The sequence below is a fragment of the Grammomys surdaster genome, unplaced genomic scaffold, assembly GCF_004785775.1.
Source record: "Grammomys surdaster isolate TR1022 unplaced genomic scaffold, NIH_TR_1.0 125669, whole genome shotgun sequence".
NCBI lineage: Eukaryota > Metazoa > Chordata > Mammalia > Rodentia > Muridae > Grammomys > Grammomys surdaster.
In genome coordinates, this window is record NW_021620506.1 from 742,933 (window position 1) to 770,439 (window position 27,507).

At 46.3% G+C, this 27,507-nt stretch overlaps 1 protein-coding gene and 1 pseudogene across 1 annotated transcript in view; one reads left to right on the forward strand and one right to left on the reverse strand.

The window, feature by feature from the left end:
- Positions 1-330: 330 nt before the first annotated feature.
- Galnt15 (polypeptide N-acetylgalactosaminyltransferase 15) overlaps positions 331-27,507 on the reverse strand; it is a 37,817-nt gene continuing 10,640 nt past the window's right edge. The window contains exons 2-10 of the mRNA XM_028787556.1: positions 25,393-25,559; positions 16,624-16,828; positions 13,933-14,097; positions 12,125-12,242; positions 10,502-10,699; positions 8,141-8,272; positions 7,422-7,526; positions 3,820-3,963; positions 331-599 (exon numbers count right to left, since the gene is read on the reverse strand). Coding sequence (XP_028643389.1) covers positions 453-599; positions 3,820-3,963; positions 7,422-7,526; positions 8,141-8,272; positions 10,502-10,699; positions 12,125-12,242; positions 13,933-14,097; positions 16,624-16,828; positions 25,393-25,559 — 1,381 coding nt within the window. The 3' untranslated portion in view covers positions 331-452. The remainder of the gene's footprint in view (positions 600-3,819; positions 3,964-7,421; positions 7,527-8,140; positions 8,273-10,501; positions 10,700-12,124; positions 12,243-13,932; positions 14,098-16,623; positions 16,829-25,392; positions 25,560-27,507) is intronic.
- On the forward strand, positions 25,841-27,489 carry LOC114638938 (annotated as a pseudogene).

Below are 27,507 nucleotides of genomic sequence, written 5' to 3' on the forward strand. Positions count from 1 at the left end.
TGTGGGAGGGGGCAGGGGAAGACTCTGCTCTCCTTCATGGTGATCACTTCTGATGATGAAGACAATGAATCCACTGTTTTTCTTTAAAAAAAAAAAAAAAAAACAGCCAACATAGCCAGGCAGTGGTGGCTCTCACCTTTAGTCCCAGCACTCAGGAGGCAGAGGCAGGTGGATTGCTATGCGTTTGAGGCCAGCCTGGTCCTTAGAGTTAGCTTCAGGACAGCCAGGGCTACACAGAGAAATCCTGTCTTGAAAAACCATACCAAACAACAAAAACCAGTCGACAATCAATGGCATAATGTACCTGGAGAGATTTTCCACGTTTTTGTTGTTTGTTTTAACGAAGTTTCTTCTCTCCTACGCTGAGGCCCAGACAGTAGGGGCTGCCTCAGGACAGACAGGAGCAAGGGAAATGTGATACCCAGCATTTGTTTGCTCTCTGTCACGGTTACTCATCGTTCATCTACAGGGTGGATCTGGTCGAATCGCCACAGCTGGCTGGTTTTGCCATCACACTGATGCAAGTACAAATTCTTACTGTTGGGCCAAACCCCAGCATCCATGCATTTTCCAGAAAGAACATGGATGATCATTCCATCCTGAAAAGAGAAAGAAGAAGCCCAATTCCTGACAGTCAGCAAAGAAGGACGTTTTAAAGATTTCTGCTGAGCATTAAAGACTATCAGAGGTGGTGTGAACTAGTCTGGAGGGAATGGTAGGATTGTTAGTTAATGGAAAATATAATTTAATTAACTCTAACATTTAGATGTCACTCAAGCCTATAGGGTCATAAATTCCATTGTTTGTATTGCTGTTATACGGTTGTGTCATTTCTTAGAAAGTTCTGGTCAGGATAACTCTGGTCAGGGTGTGTCCAGTCTGCCTGTTGTATTGTCAGAGACACTGTTACCACTGCGTTCATGAGTTTGTGCTTTTAACAGGGGTTCATTAGTAGCACTACTCTCTGTAAAACCTGCAATTTGACATTGTGGCCTCTAGGTTACAGAAGCAAGCAAGACTGAGGGTATCCTGAAGGTCTACTCAGACTAGCCATACCCAAGAGACAAAGGTGTAACTCCACTCCAGAAAATTTAATATTGACCCTAGCTCTTCCCTTTCAAGAAAAATTTGATTTCTTTACAAAATTAAACAATTTTAGCTACAATGTTATAAATTTTTCTTCATTGAGATATTCCAATGTACAGACTGTTTAAAATACACAAACTAGTTGTCTTTAGTATATTCCAGAATATTTCCATCACTACCAAAATACACCATTACCCATTAGCAGCCATTTGCCCTTCTGTCCTCCTTCTAGCCAGAGAATCAGCAGTCTCCTTTCTGTGGGTCTGCATTCCCCTAGTCTAGACATTTAATATAAGCATAATTGTATAGTGTGGTTCCTTTATAACTAGCCTCCTTCCTTTTGGGCGTTTTCTTGATTTATTCAATGTGATGGTTTGTATATGCTCAGCCCAGAGAGTGGCACTATTTGGTAGTGTGGCCCTGTTGGAGCTAGGTATGTCACTGTGGGTGTGGGCTATAAGACCCTCATCCTGGCTGCCTGGTAGCCAGTCTTCTCCTAGCAGCCTTCAGATGAAGATATAAAACTCTCAGCTCCTCCTGCACCGTGTGTGCCTGTATGCTACCACGCTCCCACCTTGATGTTAATGGACTGAACTTCTGAACCTGTAAACCAGCCCCAATGAAATGTTTTCCTTATAAGAGCTGCTTTGGTCATGGTGTCTGTTCACAGCAATAAAACCCTAAGACATTCATGTTGAGGCAAAAACTATTACTTCATTGCTGTTTTCTTTCTTTTTACTATGGTAAAAGACATACTAAAACTTGTTACTTTTAAAGCATTTTCAATCCTAAAGTTTAGAAATATTAACTATGTTAGTTTTCCATAACTTTTTCATGATGAAAATATTCTCTTCTCACTAAATAATAAGTCTTTCTTCCTCAGCCACAGATAACCACTGTTCACTTCATGTTTCTAAGACTTTAACTGCTTCACATAAAATATATAACGTGAAATGATTCAGTTTGCATGTGTGTGTGTGTGAGTTTGTATGTGTGCATGTCTGTATGTGTGTGTGTGTCTGTATGTGTGTGTGCGCATGCCTCTGTATGTTTGTGTGTGAGTTAGTTATTAATCTAGCCTAATGTCCTCAAGGGTCACTCCTGTTGCACTACGTGACAGAACTTCCTTCCACTTTAAGGCTGAGTAATATTTCATCACATGGAATTACTTCTAGGAGATAAGTGACCATTCCTAAGAAATAAGCTTTAGGATAGACATGTGCCCACATTTTACCTATTCAGCTATGATGGATGTTTAGATTGTTTGCAGTGCTTTTATGTTATAAATAGTCCACCAAGAATAGTACTTACTCTTTTTCTGACTGAAGAATACCTTATACACATACACACATAGACACACCATATGTATGTATGTATGTGTGTATGTGTGTATGTATGTATGTATGTATGTATGTATGTATGTATGTATGTATATTCCTGGATACTGGCCCCAGGGCCTTATGTACAACAGGCAAGTGCTCTAGACCACTGAACTGAATCTCCAGACACATCTTATTTTTTGATTCCTGGAAATATTGCCATGTGTGTCTCTTACTGATCTTTTGACTCTGTTGCTTGTTTGGAACTCAGCTTAAGTTTCTATGATGGGGTTTGCCTCTCTGCTCTATGAATCACCGATGTGGAGTTCCACTAATTTTATCTGCTTTACTCTCAGTCAGAATTTGAAGAAAATATGTGAATATGTATTTATTTGCCTAGTGGTACCCTAACTGAACTCAGAAGGACGTGAAGAAAGGAAACTGCATGGACACATACTGTAGATGTGGTGACCGTGGTCCTGAGACTGAGGGACCCTCAACGGTAGAACAAGAGGGACACATGGTAGGAATGAGGTTTAGGGACCGTCTTCTGATTGTTCTGATGCTGTAAGGACTTGTCTCGTGCTCAAGTCCACAGACACATGGAAGACTGGCCTTTTCTCAATTCAGTACCTGGAGCCACTCACCCATCTAAGTATTATAATCCCTCTATTTTCTCTCTGTTAATGTGTATTCTCTGGGAAGGATCTAGAATTTATCTACAGGAAATATAGGGGTAAGAACTTCATAAAAATGATGAAGCATTTACAATGGAATGTGTATCATACTGAAGAAAATGACAGCCATATATTTACTTTTGAATACTTTAAAAATGTTTATTTTCATTTTATGTGTGTGAGTGCCTGAATGTAAATCTGTGCACCATGTTCATGCAGTGCCAGCAGAGGCCAGGAGAGGGCAGCAGATTCTCTTGAACTGGAATTATAGATAGTTGCTAGCCTCCAAGTGCATGCTAGGAATTGAACCTGGGTCCTTTTAAAGAACAGCTAGTGTTCTTACCACCAAGCTATCTCTCTAGGTACACGCACACGCACACGCACACACACACACATCAGACCATATATATGTATATATATATTTTAACTTTAGATTGCATCACTCCTAAATCTACAGCACTGAGTGGGCTGTTTCTGTAACATACTCCATCATCCAAGCTAATCCAAGCTAATGATTCGTAATGACATGGGGGACAGATCAGCATATCTCCTGAGGCTGGGGACCAGAGACCCCAAGGTTAAGCCAGTAAGCTCAACAACAGAAGTACCACTGTGGAGAGGACTGGAGGTCTAGGAAGAGCCCAGGTTGCCGTGCTAACAAGGTCAGTCTGCCCAGATGTTCTAGCTGACCAGAAGTTCCCTGTGATCACCCTGTGTTTCTGGAATGGGATACTTACCTCCTGGAAGTCCCAGTGCTGCTTGTGGAAGGCAGGGCCTTCCTCCGTGCAGTTCTGCAGAATCACCTGCTCTCCGCTGACATCGAAGCACAGGTGCTGTGGGCTGCCGAAGAGAATCTCCTTCCTGCTGGTGTGCTCCAGGTTCTGGGCAGAGGGGATAGAAGTTAGTGAAGCCAAAAGGACACCCTGTCCACAGCCAAGGGGAGACAAAGGAACACACAGAAGAGCCGAGTTCTAGAGACCATTTTCAGATTATACAGGGACGGCAGCAACAAGACTTTCCCTGGGTTCTCAGGAGCCATGCCAGAAACCAAGAAAGGCATCCTGGATTCGATTTCCACATTCTTCCATTCTTCTGGTATTCTGTTTCCTGTGTGCAGATAAGGCTGTTTTTAAAAGCTGCCAGTGCTGGGTGTGCACTGCTGTAAGGCCAGGCAAGGGATCTCTCTGAGGCCCAGGCTGTTTTTTTCTAGAGACATCTTACCTAGCCCTGACCAATTTCCCTGTTGTTTGTGGTGTCTGTGGACTCTTGATCATGGATTCCATTGCCTCCAGGGTTTTATAGAGCTGGAGTGTGTGGATCTTTACAGAGGAGCTTTAACTGTGAGGGACCTGTGCAGTTTTGGCAGCGCCATATTCTGTTTGTTCCTGCCAGATTCTGTTTTTCCTGTGGGAAAAAGTCTGCTAATCAAGGTCAAAGTCCCCCATTGAGCAGATAGTCTTCTGAGGCTTGGTGTGTAGTGGAAGACTCCCTTAATTAGTAGGGCTTCTCCTTCTCTGACCTTGTCTGGGGAATTCATCACCCCCTCAGTCAGGTAGCCTCAGATTACAGGATCAACTTCCAAACTGGTTCAGCTAGCACCTGAGATTCCTGAAATTCTTCCCAATGCTAACGAGGCATTTCGGTACCCTAAGCCTTCTGTCAATGACTTTTGCCCATCCTGGATGTTTTTACCTCCCCATCCCCCAAATTATATAAGCCTTGAATCACCACAAATCAAGTTGCTCTGACTCCCTGCAACTGTCCTAGTGTGATCATTGACCGTATGTTCTCATGGGGCATCTGAACTTCTCTAACCGCTCTGCTCCCATCGTCTCTGTGAACCGTGTTGACTGATGATTCCCGGGGCAGGAAGAGTCACATAGTCTGGGACTTCTTTTTATGTTAACTGTGACGGAGACAGGGCTGGCATCATGGTGTACAGCCTGTGCAGTCATGTGAGCCCGGGGAAGTCACGTGAGCCCTATACTCAGAAAGGTTGGTTTCATGCTTTTGATTCAATCTATGTAGTTTATACATTGCTGCCTCTGTCTCAAAATTCTTAATAACTGTTGAATACTGGCATCATGTTTTCCATTTACATTAGGCCCTGCTAATTTGTAAATTAAGTATAGTGGTCTGCCTTGCTTGAAAATTCCAAAACTGCACAGTTAGCATAAATTTGGACCCTAAACACATCTCAGAAGCAAGCTTGTGGGCAAAGGGAGAGTCGTTTTTTTTCCCACTCAAAATCCTATCTGTGGTGGCAGATAATGTCCCTGTTGTTTCCATGGTCACGGGGGAGGCGTTTTTAGTGCAGCTTTTCCAGGACAGACTTCCCTGTGACTGTCAAAGCAGGATCACACTCAGCAGCAGCATCGCCAGCTTCATCGCTCGTGAGCTGAAGCTTCTTCTCCCCTCCTGCAGCCACACTCCTGAACTCCTGAGGCTGGTGGCCACTGACCCCTGTCCCCTCTCAGGGAAGCCCGGCTCATGCAAATGGAAAATTCCCAATTGCCGCTTGAGTTTTTGTTCTTGGATATTTCCCTTTCTTTCTCGTAAACTGGACCTGTGCACGGAAAGGGGTCTTTTATATTCTTTTTATCTGGCATATATTTAGTTTTTTTTCCCCAGGCCAGGGGGGAAGGGTGGTCAGCTTACTTATTTTCCAATATTGCCCACCAAGATCGCACAGCTAGCCAGTGGGAACTTGATTCAAAGCTGGCTCTTGAGTTGGACAGCTGTCAGCCTAACATGTGACTTCCTCACGTGGCTCTGTCTAGACTAGGACAGCTGTCAGTGTAACATGTGACTTCCTCACGTGGCTCTGTCTGCCTTCATCTCTTGTGTCTGGTGTTTCTGTTTGAATGTGAAGCATCCTCCATGGGCCCGTGCTTCGCATGCTCAGTTCCCCAGCGTGTGGCCCTGCTTTGAAGGCAGTGTAGCCTTAGGAGGTGGGGCCTGGCTTTTGGAAGCCGAGCTCTAGAGGCAAGCCTCTGAAGGTTATACACACCTCTGGGCCTGGCTGGCTTTATCTGCTGCTTACTCAGCACCCTGTGTGCAAGCTACCAAATACTTCATACTTACATCACCAGCGACAGGCCACCCCCACTGCCACCCCCATTGTCATGCCTTTTGGACATGTTTCAAGAGGAACTGAAATCCTCTTGAGACAGTGAGCTTAAAAAACGAAACCAAAAACAAAAAACCCTTTCCTCCTATGTTTCTGTCAGATATTTAGATCACAGAGATGCAAAAACTTACTAATGTATCTTGTGTGAATGCCCACTGGTATTTTAGGGAAAAATGGTAAAGTACAAAGATGCAAGAGACCAAGAAGATCATGAACCAACTCCTTCCCTGTGTACCCTCCAGGCCCTGAGCCTGTGCCTAGCACTTTAGGCTCGAACTAGAAGGCTGGGCTCTAGACTTCCCATAGAGATGTCCCAGGCTTGCACCTCAGGCTGGGCCCCAGGCTTCCCATGGAGATGTTTCCTCCTTCACCGCAGACTCTCAGACTCTCAGACTCTCACTTAACTTATTTAGGCAGCTTTGAAGTATGACAGCTCAATTCAAAGAACCCCTACCATAGACTGAATCAGATCTGGAGCCGGGCTGCACTGAGAAGTTATTCCAGTTGTGAAATGAAATGGACCCATGGCCTCTCAGCCAGGATCGACAATTTTCTGTTACGTTGGACAGTTATTCCTATGATGAAAAATTAAAGTACGTAAGACAGACTGTAAGGAGCACAGTGTTTGGGCTGGAGAGATGGCTCAGCAGTTAAGAGCACTGACTGCTCTCCCAAAGGTCCTGAGTTCAATTCCCAGCACATGTTGGCTCACAACCAACTGTAATGGGATCCAAAGCCTCCTTCTGGTGTGTCTGAAGACAGCTACAGTGTACTCATATACATAAAATAAATAAATAAAATCTAAAAAAAGAAAAAGAACCCAGTATTCTTCCAAATGGCCAAAGGGCCCACGGGAATCTAGGTTCTCCCCTGCCTTTATTACTTCTTTTCTATCTAGACTCTTGGAACTTTCCTCAGTGCTGGAGGACCTGAGGTGGGCATTCCTGGGCTGGTGGTTCTATGACACAGCTTCCTCATGTGGCAGAGGCAAGGGCTGGATAAGCAGCCCCTTCATCCCTTCTAACGAGATGCCCCATTCTTTGATGCTAGTCCTAAGGTGAGGATGCTGTGGGTAGACTTGTGACAAGTCATCACAGTGGGGCCATGGGCTGTCAAAGGAGCTACTTTGAAGAACTGGACGACATCCTAGGAAACAGCACCGCCTTATAAGTTGGGATGCTATCCATCCCAAGAAGTATCATCACCCACCTGTTGCTGCCGGTTGTTACTGCAAGGAGTCAGTGTCATGGGGCAGCCCAGGAGGTCACCTTCTGCTTGGCAGTCTGCACAGAGGCCAAATCCAGTGTTGTGGAGCTGAAAATGGATATTCATATAGAAGATGCCTTGAAACAGGTTCTTTTTTTTTTTTTTTTTTTTGGTTTTTCGAGACAGGGTTTCTCTGTGTATCTCTGGCTGTCCTGGAACTCACTCTGTAGACCAGGCTGGCCTTGAACTCAGAAATCCACCTGCCTCTGCCTCCCAAGTGCTGGGATTAAAGGCTTGTGCCACCACTGCCTGGCTTGAAACAGGTTCTAATCCCCTGTCCCCTCTAGACCTTATCCCAGTGTGCATGGTTCAGTCACAGTGAGATGAGTCAAGTCCAAGCCACTTATCTTAAGACAGAAACCTTCAGAAGGAGTCAAGCCATGGATCTAGCATGGATTATAGAGAAACATAGCTACCTTCCTAGGGCTGGCAGGGAGGCAGGGAGGCAGGGAGGCAGGGAGGCAGGGAGGCAGGGAGGCAGGGAGGCAGGGAGGCAGGGAGGCAGGGAGGCAGGGAGGCAGGGAGGCAGGGAGGCAGGGAGGCAGGGAGGGGGAGTCCAAGGGCCTCTGAGCCCCTGCTGAGCCTATAACTGGTTGCCCTGTGTAGAGGATTCATGATTTTGTCTTGGCAAGTGACCTCCCCTGTCCCAGGCTGTGCCTTGCCTTTCCAGAGAACCTGGGCCTGGGCTCAGATGGATACAGTTCAGGGTAGACATTGGCCAGAAACCAGTGGAATGTCCGGCATCCCAGCCTCCTTTGCAGCTTCAGGCGCTCTGTACAGTCTGGCTTTGCAACCTGCAGATAGAGAAGGACATGGGGAGTAAGGCCAGGAAAGCTTGTTCCACCCCAAGCTCACACAGTAGGGGAGGGATAGTCGTAGACATGAAGGAGCAGAAGGATTGGGACAAAGCCGTCAGACATCTCAGGATTGCAAACAGGAGGAAGGGTCTTATGTTGAGAGAGGCCTAGAAGGCAGAGTTGGGTATCTTCTCTACAAAGAGGTGTGGCACCACTGAAATTGGAGGCAGCACTGCCTTTTCTCACAGATCCCCAAATCTTCAGCCTACGAAGACCACAGTGTCTATTCCTTAAGGACTTTTCTTTGGAGTGAAGAAATGATGGGCTCTCCTTGGGTTGTACCACGGGCCTAATAAAGGCAAGAGCTGGCCCAGAGGCAGTGGAGACAAAATCTGCTGGGAAGTTTCAGGGTCAGGGGATGAGGAGAGGCAAGTTGACGTCTCTTCTTCCCTGAATCTCAGTTTTCTCCATTGATGAACCACTCTTTCAGGCTACACTGGGCCCTATCATTGATATTCTCCTTTGTATTACAACTGTAGGAAGATGGTCACCAGCCCTCAATGCTGGTCTCATGCCTTAGGCTGCTTGGTGAAGAAATTCATCTAGAAGGTTAGAATAAATTTCCTGGGAGAGAGGTTTTAGGGAGGGGACAGAATAACCAAATATGGAGGAGTGGCGGTGAGAAAGGAGGGAGAAGGGAAGAGGAAAGGAGAAGAAGAGGAGTGTATGTTTCAAGTTGGTGGTCTTTGGTTGAGGGGCCCAGTAGACTGTAAATACTTTACATGCTGTGCTGGGTGGACTACATCCAACATGCTGTGTTCTAAATGAGCCTATCTTACGGAAGGTTGGCCTGGGTACGTCAGAAGTCTGAGTATATTTAATTCTTTTTTTTTAAATGGGTCACTTATAAATGAAATCTGCATTGACATTAAACAAGGGCCGTGTGAAAGCAAAGAGAAAATACTAAGTTGACACCCATTACACATGAGGAAAGAAAAACGGATGCTCTAGCCTGAAGGAAGCCCAGAAAGTAAAAGCCACAGCTTCTCTGTGGTACTCTATAGAACTCCACAGAAGGATGCCTGCTTCCCACTGTCAAATGGGTAAACTCTAAACTCTTTAGCTCAGCCCTCAGTGGCTTCAGGATCTTCCTCCAACCCCTCCTCTGGTGTCCGAGTGATCCCAGGCAGCCATAGTTGAAGCACACTCTAGGGTGTCTAGACTTAGGATTAAGTAGAGTCCTGGTGAGAATCGCCCTTTTATCTCCAATCCTCCTCTACAAACCCAAGCCAGAAGCTACAGTAGTGGGTGGGGTACCTCCTGTGTGCAGAAGGAGCTGGCACTGCTCTCTGGGTGATACTTGGACTCACTCTTGGGGACCAAGAGGGAACTGTAGCTGCCTCAAGCTTGGGTCTGTATTGAAATTTTGTGTGTCGTCTCCCATTAAAGAGACCACAGATACAAGTTCAAGGAGTTCCAGAACAGCCAGGGCTACACAAAGAAACCCTGTCTCAAAAAACCAAAAAAAAAAAAAAAATCCTAAGGACCTCAAGACAAGGGGATACTGGGGCTCCTTCATCGCTCAACCTTGTGTGACTTTCCCTGAGTGTGGTGGGCCTGGGTGTCCCTCTCTGAGGATGCTGCCTTTATCTGTGCTATCCAGCAGTGGGTTGGTGAGACTGGTGGGAGTGGTTTCCTGCCTATGCTGGTCCTTTGGGCCCCCACTTGCAGTGTAGCAAGTGTCATGGCAGCATGTGACTCACAGGAGATAGCATGTGTATGTCACTCCACAAGAACTGACCAATTCATAGAGCACACTGAAGGGCATTTAATTACGTGGTTAAAACTTCAACTTTCTGTGGCTTTTTTGAGTTTCATGTTTATTTTTATACTCAGATCTACTCTTTGTCTTGGATATTCTATAACCCCTGAGCTCTGATGAAAGGGCCCTCAGAGACAAGGCTCGACCCTTATCAGGCTCTGTAGTGAAAGGTTGCATCCAGGGCATAGCATCCTATAAAAGTCTGGGAATTCCAGGCAGATGTCAACTGTGATGCTCCAGGGAGGTTCTGGCAGCGACATAGGACAGCCCTAACATAGAGAAGGGTCATTCCAGAGAGCCAACTCAGGGAGGCTCAAGCCAAGAATAAGGGAGCAGGTCTTCCTTGGCTGACCTTAAGCTGCTGGCCTTATGTTAGCCAAAGACCCCTACCAGTCCCTCCTTACCTTGCTTATGGCAAAGGCCTCTGGGTTTTGCCTGTAGAAGGTTTCCTTGAAGGAAGCTAGCCAGGTCTCAGCAATTCGAATCTTGTTGCTTAAGATGACCTCGTCAGAGTCAGTCCCAAAGCTGACATCTTGGCTTTGGTAGACATGTCCCACTCGAGAGCAGGGAAGGATTTCAACGGAGCCACCACAGAGCCAGGCCTGTCACAGAAGGAGAGGGTGAGTGGCTTTCTCCCTCCCACCTCCCTGTCAGTGAGCCGCTGGCAGAACACCGGCAAGTCATAAGCCAGTGTGAGTATTTCAGATGCTCAGAGTGGACTTCTGAGATCCAAGAGTTCGGGCAGCAAGGCAGGATGGCAGAGGACAGTTGCCTTAGACGGAACTGAGGGGTAATGGCTGACACCTATGCAACTTCCTGAACACCACCTGGAAACAGTACAGAGTCAGTACCCAAAGCAGTTCAGGGGGCAGCACCATCTACCAGGAAATGCTTTCTCGGGAAAATATGTCTGCAGTGGCTAGGGAATTTCTAATAGCCAGTGCTGTCTCCTGCTGCAAAGACACCAGAGATGAAAGCACACCCCCTTCTTCACTCCTTCCAGAAGCTTCTCTCAGCTCCCCACTGCTCATTGGACAAGAAGCCTTAATTCTATAGTTGGTGACAGAAATTTACAGTGGAGTAGTGCTGGGACTGGCCTTGGTTCGAGAACTACAAAGCACACTAGGCATGGAGTTCGCAAAGCCTGTGCCCCCAAGATGCGTCAGAGGACTCAAAGGGCACTGCAGACATCTGTCGTTTGTTAGTGAAGCCACAAACTCGGTCAATATGCAGACGGCAAGCCCGACATAATTCACATGCCCACAGTAGATGGGTCTGCCCACGTTACAGGATGGACATCTTTGCTGGGTTGGGTTTTGAACAGTTGGTGTGACTGAACCGCAAGCATATGCTAGGACCAGTGTGGGACAGACAGAGAAGGTGGTGGCTGTCCAGGCCCAGCATGGTTCACAGGATGGAGAGGCTGAGCTACACCCACAGGTCCTCAGTCTTTGGATGTAACTACTCAGTGCTAAGAGCGCTTTCACATTGACTGGTGGGTCCTGTAAGTGATCCCCTCGACCTTCCCAATGCTATGACCCTTTAATACAGTTCCTCATGTTGTGGTGACCCCCGACCATAAAATTATTTTCATTGCTATTTACAACTGTCATTTTGCTACTGTTATTAATCTCAGTGTGTGTTTTTTGAAGGTCTTAGTTGACCCCTGTGAAAAGGTCATAACCCATCTGTTTGAGAACCGCTGCCTTAGATGCTAAGGGTGCCACAGACAGAGAATGTACCCAAAGCTCTGAGCTCTCTGCCCTGAGAGGAAAGGCTGATGGTATGCCCTCTCCCAATGGGGATTTTGAAGGTCAAGTTCACAGAAGAGGCTGAGAGTAAAATCAAGGTATGTCATAAGAGATATGGCTGGGAGGGAGAAGAGAGGTTTGACATATCATGCTGCAATGACTTTATATGCTTTGCCCACAACTTTCTTCCCAACACCTGTTGGCAATAGCCTGCCTCCGAGCTACACACATGGCTCCAGAGATACCACCCATGGCCACCGTTGACAAAGGACCTACCTTGAAGGACATCTCGAGATTTTCACTACCCCACAGTGACAGGAGGGGATCATATGCTCCGGTGTTTTGGAAGTAATGTCTGTCCACGGCTACCACCTCTCGGGGTACAACAGGGCTCCTGCACAGAGAAGCCAGATAAGAAACTGTAGTTCTACCCCAAGCACAGAAACAGGACCGGGGTGGGGGCTTCCTGGAGGCAGGTCCAGTGATTTAGACAGACGACTCTGGGCTCTGGTGAAGCTCAATATTTTGAATCACAAGACTGGAGCAGAGCAAAAATGTTTGAAATCCAAGAACCTTATAAAGAGAAGTGGGGGCTGGAGAGATGGCTCAGTGGTTAAGAGCGCTTGCTGCTTGTCCAGAGGACTCAAATTTAGTCTAGCATCCATGTCAGGCAGTCCATTAAAAACACGAATTCATTCAAGACTGTTGCCAATCGGAGTTGAAGCGATTACTTGATCCCGTTTCCACCCGAGCCATTTAGTTACTTGTGGGTATTTGAATGAGACATGTTACTTCCCAGAGTTCCTCACTTCTAACTGGGACAAAATAACCATTCACAAAACAACAACAACAAAAAAAACCCAAAACAATGACAACAAACAAACCAACAAACAAAAACCAAACAAACCAAATTGCAATTGAGCTTTGTGGGGATTAAAATACAAAGTTGCACACAGTGCCAGGCACAGTATATGCCATATTTTAAATACTAAACTGGACTATTCTGAGCTCACTCTTCTTCTCTGGAATCATAGGGCTATTGTTTTTCTTGTTGCTGTTTGCTTGTCAGTCTTTGTTTCATTTTTTGAATCAAGTCTCACTGTGGCCAGCACAGGTTCCCCTTGAACATGTAACCTTTCCTTGGGGTGGCAGGTGTACTCCACCAACACCTGGCTCCTGGTGTGTGTTTTAATTCAGAATGTTTGGAGTTTAGAAAGAGGCATACATGACATACTGCCTTTCAGCTTTGGTGGCTGCACTCTTTAGTGCGGTCTTCAGTCAGCCAGAAACTGCTTTCAGAGTGGGCTCTGACACCATGTCAGCCCAGGCACACTTTTGCTGCCCTGTGCGTTATGACGACACACTTGGTTTTTAGAGGGCTTTGGATTTTGTGGTTATCAATCGTGGACTGTGGATTTGTACCAGCCACCCAGCCACTTAGGGAAGTAGGTGGTTTAAAGAGCTTGCTACCCTGGATTTAACATTATTGTGATGTTGGGGATTTAATCTGTATGTATTCTGGGCACAGTGAAGTGGAGATAGCCAGCCTGGCTGAAGCATTCCAGAGTTCATGACTCACAGATTCTGTGAGCTTGGAGAACTGTTGTTTAGCACACTAAGTTCAAAGTGGTTTGTTACCCAGCAGAAAATTTCTAAAAAAATTTTTAAAAATCTACTTAAATAAAATAATTGTTCAGAAACCAAACATAGGAGTAGCCACTGCCAAAGCTGTTTTGAGAATTATGATGTCACAGCATTCAGCCAGCTAAGTCTTCCTTTTCACTGAGCAGGGTCCTGTGACCAGGGAATTTGCTGTTATCTGGGATCAAGGTCAGCTCTGCTTCTTCCACAATCTCACCCTGGCCATCCGTGGAAGCTTCTGGAAGAGCTCCATTGGACCCCACTGATACCACACCAATAGCAGCACTGTAGCTGGCTGAACGATTTGTTACAGTATTGGCTTGTTTGGTTTTTACAACCCAACCTTCCAATGTGCCTGTCATCAGGAAGCTGCCACGCACGATTGAAATGGCTTGCTTTCCAAGTGTGAGCTCCGTGAAGGGACAGCTGCAGCAGGACCTCACCTGACAGGGCTGATGGGGGATGGGAGGGCCTTCTGCTCCTGCTCCCCCAGAGGCTCCCATCGGAAATCCAGCTTCCAGTCCAGCACCCCTCGCTGCAGCTTGGATGCAGAGTACTGAAATGTCTTCCAGTCAATCGCGTCTATGACTGGAGACACCACTCGGCTCCTAGAAAGAACCGAGGATCAAACAACAATGCAGACCACTCACTAGCAGGTGACAGAAACAAAATCTATGTAAGGTGTGGCCTAGATCAGCAGCCACGGGCTACTCCAGCCTGTTGGACTTGTAGCCCAGTGTAGCAGCCATGGGCCACTCAACACCTGTTGGCCTTGAAACTGTGCTTTGTCCCAGGTAAGAATCTCAATTTAGTATGTTTAATATGAAAAAAAAGGAATGTAAATCTTTAAATAATTTTTATATTGGTTACATACTGATATTATATTTTGAATATAATGGGTTTAATAAGGTACATGTCAGGACCAGGGAACCAGGGCTGATAACGGACTCTAGATCCTTTGGCCAGGGTGTGGAGGACATTATAGGTCTTCAAAGCAGCTGACTGGCTGCCACACTGTCTCCTCTATACCCACACTGCAACTACATAATGAAAGCTCCTGGAGATTTGTCCTCCTTTGGAGACACTGGGTCCTCATCTGATGACAGGATGTCTCCTGACACAGAGGCAGCAGGGTTCCTTTCTCTCTCAGAGAGCAGCTATCAGCTCTGGCACTAAGGCCAGAGCAGCTTTGCTTTCACTAAGGTGTGGTGTAGCGTGGTGTGGTGTAGCGCGGTGTGGTGTGGTGTACGCTGTGAGCAGTGTCAGGCAGCTCAGAAGAGCTGATAGGACTGAGTCCTACACAAATTAGACTTGCCCAGTTCTCAGAGGGCCACTGTGTAGAGATTTCAGAGGGGATAACTCAGGTGGCTGAGGGTGGCTTTCTTTCAGGTTCTCAGTGAGCTAGACAAGGTGGGCCAGAGGAAAGACTGGGAAAAAGTCTTGAAGAGGCTGTGGGAGGATAAAAAGATGGTCAAATCTCTGAGAGCAGTAGGCATGTGAAGAGAAGAACCCAAAGACATCAAGACCCCAAGATCAGATGGGGGAAGGCATAAAATAGAGAAAGGCGGATACAAAGGAGTTGGAACAGAAGCTACCAGAGGGAGTCACATAGCTTTCATCCAAGGATTGTGGAGGCCTGGCTATGCCCCTCTCTCTCAGCCTACGATGAGGACTATTTGCTCTGAGATGACATGAAGGGTGACATCCATGTTTAACATATGTCAGCATGAGGGAAAGGGCAGGAGGGGCTGTTTCTCCTTAAACAGCTTCAGTGGTTCATAATGAGAAATCACATTCAGTACCAGACAACCTGACCAGACAGATTTCTGTCCTTCACACTCTTTGCACATGGCTCCACCTCTCTGAGCCTCAGTTTCCCTCAGAAAGCAAGAAACAGAATCGGGAAAGAATGCCCTGAGTCACTTCATGGGGTGAGGGAGGGGTGTCACTGAATAGCAGGAGACAGTATTACTTGGCTCCCAAATGTCCTTTAATGTGAAATCATGAGGCAGGGCAAGATAATCTCCAAGGTGCCCCAGAGGCGCCCGTCTGTTACACCCGGGTGGGGATTAGACAGAGAATGGCCCAGAAAACTTCTGATCAGCAAGGGCTCCACAATTTTGAGAGAACTAGCACACATGGAACAGAATCAAAGATGGCCTTCTTGCAGGCTTGGTGAACGTCTCTTGTCCTCAGTCTGGTGCTAAACTTGTCACACATCTGCTTTCCTTATCAGGATGCAGGCCAAGAGCCAGTAGAGATATCCATCTTGAATTTGGGCCAAGTGGGTCTGTCTTGGTTCATTAATTTTTTTCTTTTGTGTGATCATCCACAGCTTCAAATGAGATCAACAACAGAGTGCAGGAACTGGAACCATGGGGTCCAGTTCTAATCTAACTGCTCTATCTGTCTGGGAGCCAGGAGGTCCTACTATGTCTCAGGCCTGCTTGAGGGACAGAGATGGTGTGTGACTGGGGCCCCTCCCTGCACTCCTAGGTGAGCTAGTTACCAAGATTGAGGACATGATTGATAGGTCAGGCTCAAGAGGATTGGAGATGAGAAAGAGAGCATGGGAAAAGGAACATGATCATCAGAGCAGTGCTAACCATGGGATGTGGTAAGGCCTTCTCAACTCCGCACTCCCAGGGTTTGACCTAGTTAGAACATCACACTGCGTGCAAAGCAGAGGAGTAAAGAAAGTTGTCAAAAAACCTAGTAATGGGGGATCTAATGTCTTCTTCCTGGGCATGAGTGACCTGTGGTCTAGGCTAGTTTAGAAGCGTGTTCCCCCATGGTGTGTTACAATCTCAATGGGATCTGTGTCAAAGTCAGAGGTATCAACAGGTACGGTATGAGCAGCCCATCCTGTGCAGCCCAGCAGGATTGACTGCATTAAACATGATACAAGCTTTCTCAGTGCTGGAAAACCTCTATCCTCCCTTCCAGTAGGAACTCTCCATACTTACTACAAGGCTCAAGCATCTGGAAGCCCCAAAGTATAGACAGCAAATAGTGGAGATCAAAGTACTTCTCAAATGGTGGGTGGATGCTCTGTTCTCTGAGCGACTGCACCTATGGGCCATCTCTCCCAGACCCACTCCTTGCTCTGCAGATCCCCGGGTGGAACGAATTACCTGTCATCAGCTATTCTGCTGAGGAGGGGCTCCAGCCAGCCAGGGTGGCACTCGCAGTGGGCATCCATGAAGACCAGCACGTCCCCGGTGGCCCTGGTGGCCCCCAGCATCCGGGCTCCAATGGTGCCAAGTCTCTTGTTGCTCCTGAGCAACTTCACAGCCTCTAGCCTGGCCACATAGTCACTGAGCGCAGACTTCAGTGGTTCTGGAATTGATAGGGCCCTGTCAATGGGGGTCACAGATGCCACATCGAACAGGTCTGTGCTGAGCATTACAAAGACCACTCTCAGAAGCCACATCAAGTTCCAGATTCTCAGCTCCCAATGTTTTATTAAGGGGTGGTCATTTCTAAGGTTTAGGGTGGCTTATAAGAACTATTAACCACCAGGAGGGATAGAGCAGAAAGCCAGGAGAGACCTTGCAAATGATCTCCCAATGGGAGTACACCCAAGAAAATCTGCTTTTGGGTGCTGGAGAGATGGCTCAGTGGTTAAGAGCACTGACTGCACTTCCAGAGGTCCTGAGTTCAAATCCCAGCAACCACATGGTGGCTCACAACCATCTGTAATGAGAGATCTGATGCCCTCTTCTGGTGTGTCTGAAGACAGCTACAGTGTCTTCATATATAATAAATAAAAAAAAAAAAAAAAAAAAAAAGAAAATCTGCTTTTACATCTAAGCTTCAGTCTCTTCCCCAAAGAATCCCAACTAAGACAGTGGACAACGGAGTTAAGAACCTGGGGGTCATAAAACTTTGTAGCTGGTAGTCCACTGAGGTGTTTGTTGTGCCAGAGGATTCACCCCAGTGGCAGGGTTAGTCCGAGAAGAGGAAGGAGATGAGAGACCAGGGCTACCTCTAGCTGTGTGCTTTTGGAAGGAAGTGAAGGCTGTGTTCAGGGGCTAGCCAAGGATCCAGATGCCCTTTGGTGGGAAAGGAAGAAGCTGAGGACCTGAGAGGAATACTGTCTCAGGTTTCTATTGTGATAAAACGTAACATCAAAAAGCAGCATGGGGAGGGAAGGGTTTATTTTGTTTTATAACTCTCAGTCATAATATCACTGACCGAAGAAAGGGCATAAATTCATGGCAGAAACTGAGTCAGTTCAGCAGCTGATAGGAAGGGACAACAGGTGGGCTCTCAGAGGACTCTGCCCCAGCCAGAGTCTTTAGTACTTAGACCCAGCCCATCTACTGCCTATCAGCCTCAACAGATGCTAGCCAAATGTGTCTTGTGCACTGTACACCATTCCTGTGCCTCCAGCTGCTCTGACCCTCTGCCATGGCTAACCTGGCAAATTCAACATGGGAGAACCTCAAAAAGCACTAAGAAAGGCTCAGTCCCTCCTTCAGTCCCTCCTTGCCATCCTCCCTTGTTAGACCTCAGCAAGGGCTCAGTTTTGGCCTGAAGCCAGGGGGAGGGGCTGCTAAATCTCATTGAATTGAGCAAGAACGGAGGACTTTGACCGCAAGTAAAGACTGTATCAGGGGTTACACAAGCCTGGGATGTGGGCCCTCGGATGATGGCATCACTTCACCTGGCTGCAGACTCCCCTGGCAAAACTGAGATCTAGAGATCCTGAGGTGATCCAGAAGGCACTGGAAATGGAGCCCAGGGCTTCACCCTGACAGGCAAGTGCCCCACTACTGAACTATATCCCAGCCCTTTGTCTGCTTTCTTTTTGAGATTGTAATTTAAGTTGTAGAGAGCCGCGGCGGGTGCTGGCAAAGTCCGCCATCGCTAGGTGGCGCTATCAGCCATAATTCTTCCTAGTAAACAAGTAAATTGCGCATGTGCCATGGTAAAAGCCCGCCAAAGTTAAAGCCCATCCCACGGCGTTTGGCGCCCAACGAGTAAGCAGCCAATCAGAGGTGAATACCCCGCTCTAGGATATATAGCAGTGCTTTTCCAGGCCTGGGGGTCTTCTTCCACCATTTTGGTTTTTGGGAATAAACGTGTTCATACGGAAGGATTCTGGTGTGTGTGTGTGTGTGTGCACGTTCTTGCCGGCGAGACACTACACTCGCGCCTCACAGTTGGTGCCGAGAAACCCGGGAGAATTTACCATCGCCGGCACTGTTTAAGAAGACCCTCCACTCGCCCTCCACGCGTGGAGTGAATCCAGAACCGTAGAACGAGGTAATGTTCTCTGAGAGACAGGTTTCGACTTGATTTATTTCGTCTCCCTCCCCAGTTGGCAGAAACTCGCCATGGTGCTAGCAGCATTAGTTTTCTTCCTTCTGGTTCTCGTAGCGGCTCGGGGAGTGGTAGATGGATTACAGGTCAGCATGTCAGAAACAGAGAGAGGAAGGAAGTGCTTAGAAATTCAGAAAGGAAAAGAGAAAAGAGACATATTAAGGAAATCAGGCCTCCCCGAGAACCAATTCACGGGGATGAGAGATGAGAGGAAGAACACTCTTGGGAGAGATGGGAGAACAGGAAGCCTCAGAAAGAAACCTCTTTATCTGGTAAAGGAGCCGGGGTTTTTACGGCGTGATAGCTCTGAGTCGGAGGGGCTAACTTCCTCTGAGTCAGAAGACTCAGATGAAGAGATAGATGAGGAGAAAAGATGCCAGCCGGATAAACGGCCGCCGCCACGAGATCGAGTGCTTGCGTTAGTGATGGTTAATTGGAGGCTGTGTTTGCAAGAAGAGTGGTTTGGGGGAGACAGTCTAGGTGAATGAGATATTGACCCAGTGCCGATCTTGCCTAAGAGGTGATAGCGAAACATAGGTCAAGAGAATTCTAAACAGACATTGCCTGCAGCCTAAAAGCCGCTTCAGGCGGGAAGAGCAGGGTTAAAAAGAATTAGAAAGCAGGGTATTGAAGTGTTAAATTAGCTACATCTCCAATGAACGAGATGAAAAGTTACATCTTAAATATGAGAGAGAGAGAAAGAGTTTTAAAAATACAGGTGTCCTCTCTCTGAGCTGTATCAACAAAAAAGAATGAAAAGGCTATTTCAGAGTTCATCTAGAAGCAGAGAATTCGGGAGACGTCCTGAAATTCTCTGTAGTTCTTAGAGGTCCTTCTTTGTTGTTTGTCCTTGGCGAGCCAATGTCCACGTGTTTGTGTTTGCCTTTTGTTTCATTGTCTAAATGTTCTGTGTTTGTTACGTGTTCAAAAAGAAAGATCGTTAAAACTGCTTGATCCAACCTTTGGGAGCTAAAAAAGTCTTTTCAGGAATTGAGGTTGGCATAAGCTGCTTTTAAAAGAGACCAACAGCATTTTGGGTTTTATAAGGAAGCTAAGAGTTGTTTTGTCTTAGAAAAATCTCTGACAAGGTGCTTTTCTCTTGAAATTACAGCTAGAAAGACAAGAAATTTTGTTTGATCTAAAAATAAGATATATAGCCACTTCATTGTTGTTTCTAATTGGTTTTAAAAGTATAAAAATGTTCTACATGTCTTGGTTATAGACTATTGGCTTAAATTATTGGGTGTAATTAAAAATTTACAACTTTGGTAACGAAAGGTGGCGTAAAACTAACTCAGTGTTAGAGTCATTCAGAAACCAGGTGTATAAAGAATAAGATTTTAAAACAGTATCTCTTCAATGAGATAGTAAAAGCTGCTTCATGCATTCATATGTAAAAATTGACAGCAAAACTTTGTAGCATAGGGGTAGTCTACTTGGTGTTGATTTTAGAAAAAGTAGATTGTTTAAATTGGTTTTGCTTTTGCTTCTCAAAATTAATGGTTATACTCTAATGTTACAAAAGAAATTTAAAAAATTTAGTTAAACTGCCAGTATTCCATTGGCTACAGTTGGCAGTTGTAATCTTTAGTTTAAAATTTTTTGATTCGCCCATGTTATGGAAGGGGGAGACAGCAAGTAGAGTTAAATAAAAATATTTAAAATGGGTTGTGATACAATGCTGGCCTGCTACAGATTAAGAACATTTACATTTAAATTAAGACATACAGACTGGGATCTTAACAGGCTTGTAAGACAAGGTCAGTGTGATGTTAATCAGGTTAAACTGCCCACACAGCTCTCAAACCATACAAGCAAAGACAGACTTAGATACTTGTCTTTGCAATGAAATTGCACCCTCATACAATCAGGGTCTGGCCATAGCTTGCACAGAGCCATAGAGATGGGGGGTGTTTTAAATGTAGAAATTTAGATAGTCTTTAAAGTGACTGTCCCAGGAACAGAGGCTTGAACAACAGTCAGGTGACCAAGGTTACCTGACAAACCTGTCCTTGGTGCAGAAAAGATAGTCCTTGGGCCAGGCCTCAGGATATAGGCCAAGATTAAAAACATAACAAGAGACCTAATCTTAAATTAATAATTAAAAGAAAAAAAAGGTTTTAAAAGATTGATAGATACTGGGGCTATTTAACAATTATTAGAGGACAAGATTGCCTTCAGCTTGGCTTTATCTGATACTTCACTCAGCTAAAAAGAGTTGGTTATTCAATTGATCCAGAAACAAAGTTCAAATTTAAGATTTATAAAACTAATGGGACACTACAGCCTGACTTGCCTACTCCAGCTGCCATTCAAGTAAATGCATATAAAATTATTATAGATTTAAAGGATTGTTCTATACAGTTCCTTTACCTCCTGGTAAAGATGAGAGGTTTGCATTAAGTGAAATTGCTTGTGATTTTTGAGAGCCCATGAAGCCATTCATTAAAAAAGCTTGCCTCAAAGAATAATTAATGGCCTTAAAAAAATTTGTTGTTGCTTTAATACAAAAGGTTAAAGCGTTTAAATCTCTCAGTATATATTATTCATTGTATATTTTATTGGCTGATCTCTCTAAAAGAGTTTTTCTACAAGCCTTTGCTCTAGTACAATGAGCTTTAAGATTTTAGAGTACTTGTTGCTCCAGAAAAGTGATTCTCAAAAGTTGTTAACAGATATTAATTGGCTAAAACCTCATCTTCAGCTTACCATAGAAGAATGTAAACCTCTGTTGTATATTCTCAAGGGAGATATAAGTCCTAATTCCCCTTGACAATTAACTGATGAGGGGTAGATAAACACCTTTTACCCTCAATATTTTAAATCTGGATAGTCAGGGCCATTCGACTGCTGACCGTCACTGTTTAGAGCCTGACAGGCCAAAAGAGATGGTCAAATAAAAAGACATTTTGACCGGACAATGGAAGGGCCCAGATATTGTTTTATTAAGAGCCAGGGGAGCGGTCTGTGTGTTCCCACAGGAAGAAGACAACCCGTTTTGGCTACCAGAGCGGCTGACGCGGCGACTCGCGATACTGGAAGGTGACACCCAGACGGACCCTCCAGGCTCTGATGATAGCCCTTGTGCTGATCCAAGGGATACAGGTTCCTAGTATTTTTGTTTATTTTATCAAATTTCACCTTTAAGAATTGTACCAATAAAACCTGCTAGATGTCCCAGCGTTAAAATTCTGAAAGATTCATTCGCGCTATGGTTGCCAGAGTCACGCGATGGGTTCCCATCCCCGTGGAGACTCCTTCCACTTTGTCATTATTTAGACAAAAAAGAGATTTTGGTATAACTGCAGCCATAGTGGCGACGATATTAGTTAGTGCCATTACCGCCACTGCCACTGGGATTGCTATGTCAACTTCTGTTCAGATGGGCACTACCGTCAACCTATTGTCAGCCATGGTGGTAGAGGCTGTTAACCTTCAAACCTCCGCCAGCGCCCAACTAAAAGGCGGACTAATGATCCTTAATCAACGCCTTGATTTAGTGAGAGAGAGATTAGATATCCTCTTTCAATTAGCCCAATTGAGATGTGAAGAAAAAACTGGGTACACTTTACATCACCAGTGTACAGTATAAAAACTTTACTCGTGTAACTAATCTGTCCAGAAAATTGTTTCAGTATCTTACAGGAAATTGGTCAGAAAACTTCAGTGAGACACTCAGAAAATTGAGAGCAGCTGTGGTGAACATCAACTCGACGCGTGGATCTGTCCCTGACTGAGGGACTGTCCTCCTGGATTTCTCCAGCTTTCTTTTTCTTCTTTCCTTTTTTTTTTTTTAAAGTGGGTGGGAGTAGGCCTGTTTGGTATGCCCTATGTTGCGGATTAGTATTCATCCTTTGGTTGGTTTACAAACTCAGAGCTCAACAAAATCTTGACAAGGCTATTTTTGCACAGGCACTTGTGACCAAAAAACTAGGGGCTTCCCCTGCAGTGTGGTTATCACTGCTTCAATTATAAGCAGTCTCCCCTTCACGAGTTGTGGTGCTAAATGTTAGGCCATCAGCGTTGCACCCCAGAAGATTTGCCCATTACACTGGGTCAGTGAGGAGTCTTGGCCTGGCTGATCCTTGTCTGTGTAGCTGTGGTACCTGAATTTTGAGACAAACAGCCCTTGCACCCCTAGGAGATGACTCCATTGCACAGGGATGGGTGTTTGCATCTCTTTCTGTTCCCCTTAGCCCTTGCACCCAGAGGACTTGTTTCCATTGCACCTGGTAGGGTAAGGGAGACCGTCTTAAACTATCAGTTCTTGATTGGTTATTCCCCCAAGATGGAATTTGCTTGATCGGCCTTGAGTTTGAGTCATAACCGGTACCACACTAGACAGGCCAAGAACAGCCAGATAGATAACTCCATCCTTTTGTCTCCAGGCCAGCTGCCAATTGGTCCCAACGACAGGAATAAGCTGATCCCATATGCCAGAGGTACACCACGAATGGTGATTTTACCCGGTGACAGGCATTACGAGTGACCACAACCTGGGGCGCACATTCTGAGAATGCCAGGTGTGGGTGCGCGACCCTCGTAGCCTAGACAGAGAGCTCACCATTCTTTGGTGCTGGCTGTGGAGAAATGTCAGCCAGCCTAGACACGGGACATTGACCAGTGCCTGTTTAACAAATCAAAAAAGAAATAGCCAGTAGACAGATTCCTCAGCCGCTGTACCCAAGGGCTTCTGGTAAAGACACCCTGTAAAGCCTCAAACATTTGAGCACCACCCTCTAAAGAGACTCAGACCCGCCGTGAGACCCCCAAATATGGGAGTTACGTAACCTTCCCAGGGACCTCTACCACCCTCTGTTTTAAAACAAAAAAGGGGCAGATGTAGAGAGCCGCGGCGGGTGCTGGCAAAGTCCGCCATCGCTAGGTGGCGCTATCAGCCATAATTCTTCCTAGTAAACAAGTAAATTGCGCATGTGCCATGGTAAAAGCCCGCCAAAGTTAAAGCCCATCCCACGGCGTTTGGCGCCCAACGAGTAAGCAGCCAATCAGAGGTGAATACCCCGCTCTAGGATATATAGCAGTGCTTTTCCAGGCCTGGGGGTCTTCTTCCACCATTTTGGTTTTTGGGAATAAACGTGTTCATACGGAAGGATTCTGGTGTGTGTGTGTGTGTGTGTGTGCGCGTTCTTGCCGGCGAGACACTACACGCGCGCCTCACATTAAGTATAACATTTCTTCCCACCCTTTCTCTTCCTAAACCCTCCCATATACCCCTTCCCACTCTCCTTCAAATTTGTGGCCCCTTTTCACTAATTATTATCGCACACATCTATCTATCTTTGTTTGTTTGTTTGTTTGTTTTTGTTTTTCGAGACAGGGTTTCTCTGTGTAGTTCTGGCTGTCCTGGAACTCACTCTGTAGACCAGGCTGGCCTCGAACTCAGAAATCTGCCTGCCTCTGCCTCCCAAGTGCTGGGATTAAATGTTATTTGTATGTATGTTTTCAGGACTGACTAATTGGCATTGAACAACCAATTGGTAATTCTTCCCTGGGGAGGATCATCTCTCCTACTCCCAGCTTTTCTCAGTGACCTCGCTCTTTGTGGCACACTGAAGCTTCATGGGCCTCAACTTCCCTGTTCAGTTTTTTTGCATGTTAATTCTTTGTTTTCCTTGAGACAGGGTCTCAATATGTAGCCCCAGGCTGGCCCTGAACTCACAGAGATATGATTGCCTTTGCCTCCAGAGTACTGGGATTAAAGGTGTGTGTCACCAGGCTTGGCTCATATATTTAAAAAATCTGTTAGAAGTTCCCTTTAAATTGTCTAAGCTGGACTTGAACTCTTTCTTTATCACAGGCTGACCTTCTGAAACTTGTGAACCCTCTGCCTCAGCTTTCTCAGTAGCTGGGATTACAGTCTCCCACTTCTACCCAGCAGTCACAGTTAGTTTTAACAAGTCTGTCCAGGGAGCTCAGGAAATGAAGTCTGCGACCCACTCACTTGGAGGTCAGGTTGTGGGAGTTGGAGCTTCTCTGTCTTTTCATGTGGTTTTTTTGTCCTGAGCATCCTGACAGAGAAAGCATCCACCACATCCTATAGTCTGGGCTCTGGGCCCAACTCTTCCTCACTTAGCACAACTCAGCTTCTTATCTTTGGTCCTCAGTTTTCCCCTCTGGACAGCAGGCAGGTTTTGCCCAACACCTAGCAGGCAGTGAGCACGCATGTAAAGACTACCTTCTTTAGACATTATATCTTGGAGAGAGGCTAACAGGGTGTGGGGCAAGACAAAAGCTGAGGAAGAGAAGCCCAGCCCACTCAGACTGAAGTGACTCTCTTCATGAGCCTCTTGAGTTTACCCAGACCACGGAGTTCCCTGTTCTTGTCCTTCCTGGCTTAGATGATTCCTCTTCTGCCCCTCCTTGTGGCCTTACTGACCTCCTCTGGGGTCCTCCAGTGATTCCTTATGGACACTGCAGTGTATGTTCCCTCTTCATCGGAAGCTTGCCTATGGGCTTGAACCTCCTCTTTTACATGAAACCCTCCCCCCTTCCTCCTGTCCTTCCCTCTTCCCTTCTGGTCCAAGGCCAGCCTCCTCCCAGTGATCCAGGGTTACCTTGCTGGCTGAGGTCATCTACAAGGATGATCTCCTGTAGGAAGGCCCTGGGTGCTGTGTCCAGGATGCTGTGCACAGTTCTCAGGAGTGTGGGCCAGGTCTCGTCATGGAAGCAGAGGATGATACTGGCTGTAGGCAGTCCACTTGTAGGGTGCTGCTGCAGACACCTGCAGGGGAAGAGTGTTAGGAAACCTTCTAGAGGAAGCTGAGAAGGCGTCTTCTTCTGCAGAGAAGCCAGCTGCTCCTCACTGTTCATACATGACTGGGCCACAGCAGCCATAGCTTTCTCCCAGTTCAGTGGCTCTCCTGGGATTTCAAGCCCCACACAGAAATCCCAAAACACACTAGAGCAGCACTTTCTAGCTCTTATCCTTCAGATCACAAGAGCCCTGCTGAACCCAGCCAGCTCTTTCTTTGTGTATTCAGGTAGCTGGTTCCATTTACTGAGATGGTGGCCCTCAACTGTAGTGTAGGACTGGATGACAAAGTCAACAAGTCAGATGAGGGAACTCAGCAGGGGGCAGGTTCCCCTAGGCCATGTTGGTGGTACAGGGCAGAGCCCCAAATACTATACATTCAGAATTCCTGGTTGATTTCTGCTTAGCCATCTCTGGCTGGATACCCTGCCCACTGTACTGCCTACACTTTACACCTCAGCTTTGAGGTGAAGGAGGGGCTCAGCACCTGCCTGACTGGCTGTAAGGGAGTCCACTGTAAAGGAAACTGATAATAACCTAAGACACAAAGCAGCCAGGCACTCATGCTTCATAAAAGGACCCACCTAAAGTGAAACTTCTTCCTGGGTCCTCCTCAGAGGAAAATCAGACCCACCAGCCTGGGCCTAGCCTGGTCCCTTCCTCACCAGAGTGGAAGCTTTTACTGAGTAGTAGTGACACTTGGGACAAAGACCAGTGATGTTTGGGAGCTGTGGACCAAACTGCTCCAGCCCTCATGCCTTTCCAGCCATGATGGACTTAATCCCATCAGCCATGAGTCAAAATAAGCTCAAATATGTTCGCCTTCCTGTGCTGCTTCTGTTAAATATTCAGCCATACAGGTGAGAAAAGTAACAACTGCATCCAACATTTGTAAGATTTTTACACTTACGTGTGTGCACATGTATATGTGTGTATGCGCATGTGCGTGCACGTAAGCACATGCATGGAGGTCAGAGGACAACTTGCTAGAGACAGTTCTCTCCTACCATGTAGGTTCCAGGAACTGAATGGGTCTTTGGGTCTGGCAGCAAGTGCCCTTAACTACTATGCCATTTTGCTAGCTTGTTCAGTGTTTGGAAGTATCAGTATCCTCATTTTAAAACTTAGGACTGGTAGAGCCACCAGGATGGCTGACAGAGGAGGTTGTGCAGCCGCCTCTGTGCTACTCGTGCTGTGAGCATTACAAGCTAGAGCTGAGTACACGGGCTGGCCATCACGTCACGTTGCGGGTGGTATGGAGGAGAAACAAGTGTTGGTAACCTGGGAACTGGTGCTGGTAAAGGAGAGTTAGAAAGGGCATTCAGTTACTATGGGCCCTTAAGAACTGTATGGATTGCCAGAAATCCTCCAGGATTTGCCTTTGTGGAATTTGAAGACCCTAGAGATGCAGAGGATGCCGTTTGAGGATTGGATGGGAAAGTGATTTGTGGTTCTCCAGTGAGGGTTGAACTATCAACAGGCATGCCTCGGAGATCTCGTTTTGATAGGCCACCTGCCCATCGTCCCTTTGATCCTAATGATAGAAGCTATGAGTGTGGTGAAAAGGGGCATTATGCTTAACACTGTCATCGATATAGCCGATGAAGAAGCAGGTCACGACCGAGATCACATTCCCGATCCAGGGAAAGGCGATACTCTCGCTCACGCAGCCGGAGCCACAGACGGAGGTCAAGATCAGCCTCACTCAGAAGATCTAGGTCTGGTTCTATAATAGGATCTAGGTATCGTATCTCCAATCCCACTCAAGGTCGAGATCCAAATCCAGGTCTATTTCATGACCAAGAAGCAGCCGATCAAAATTCCACATCTCCATCTCCTAAAAAGTCGTTCTCCATCAGGAAGTCCACACAGAAGTGCAAATCCAAAAAGAATGGACTGAAGTTCTCAAGTTCACGCG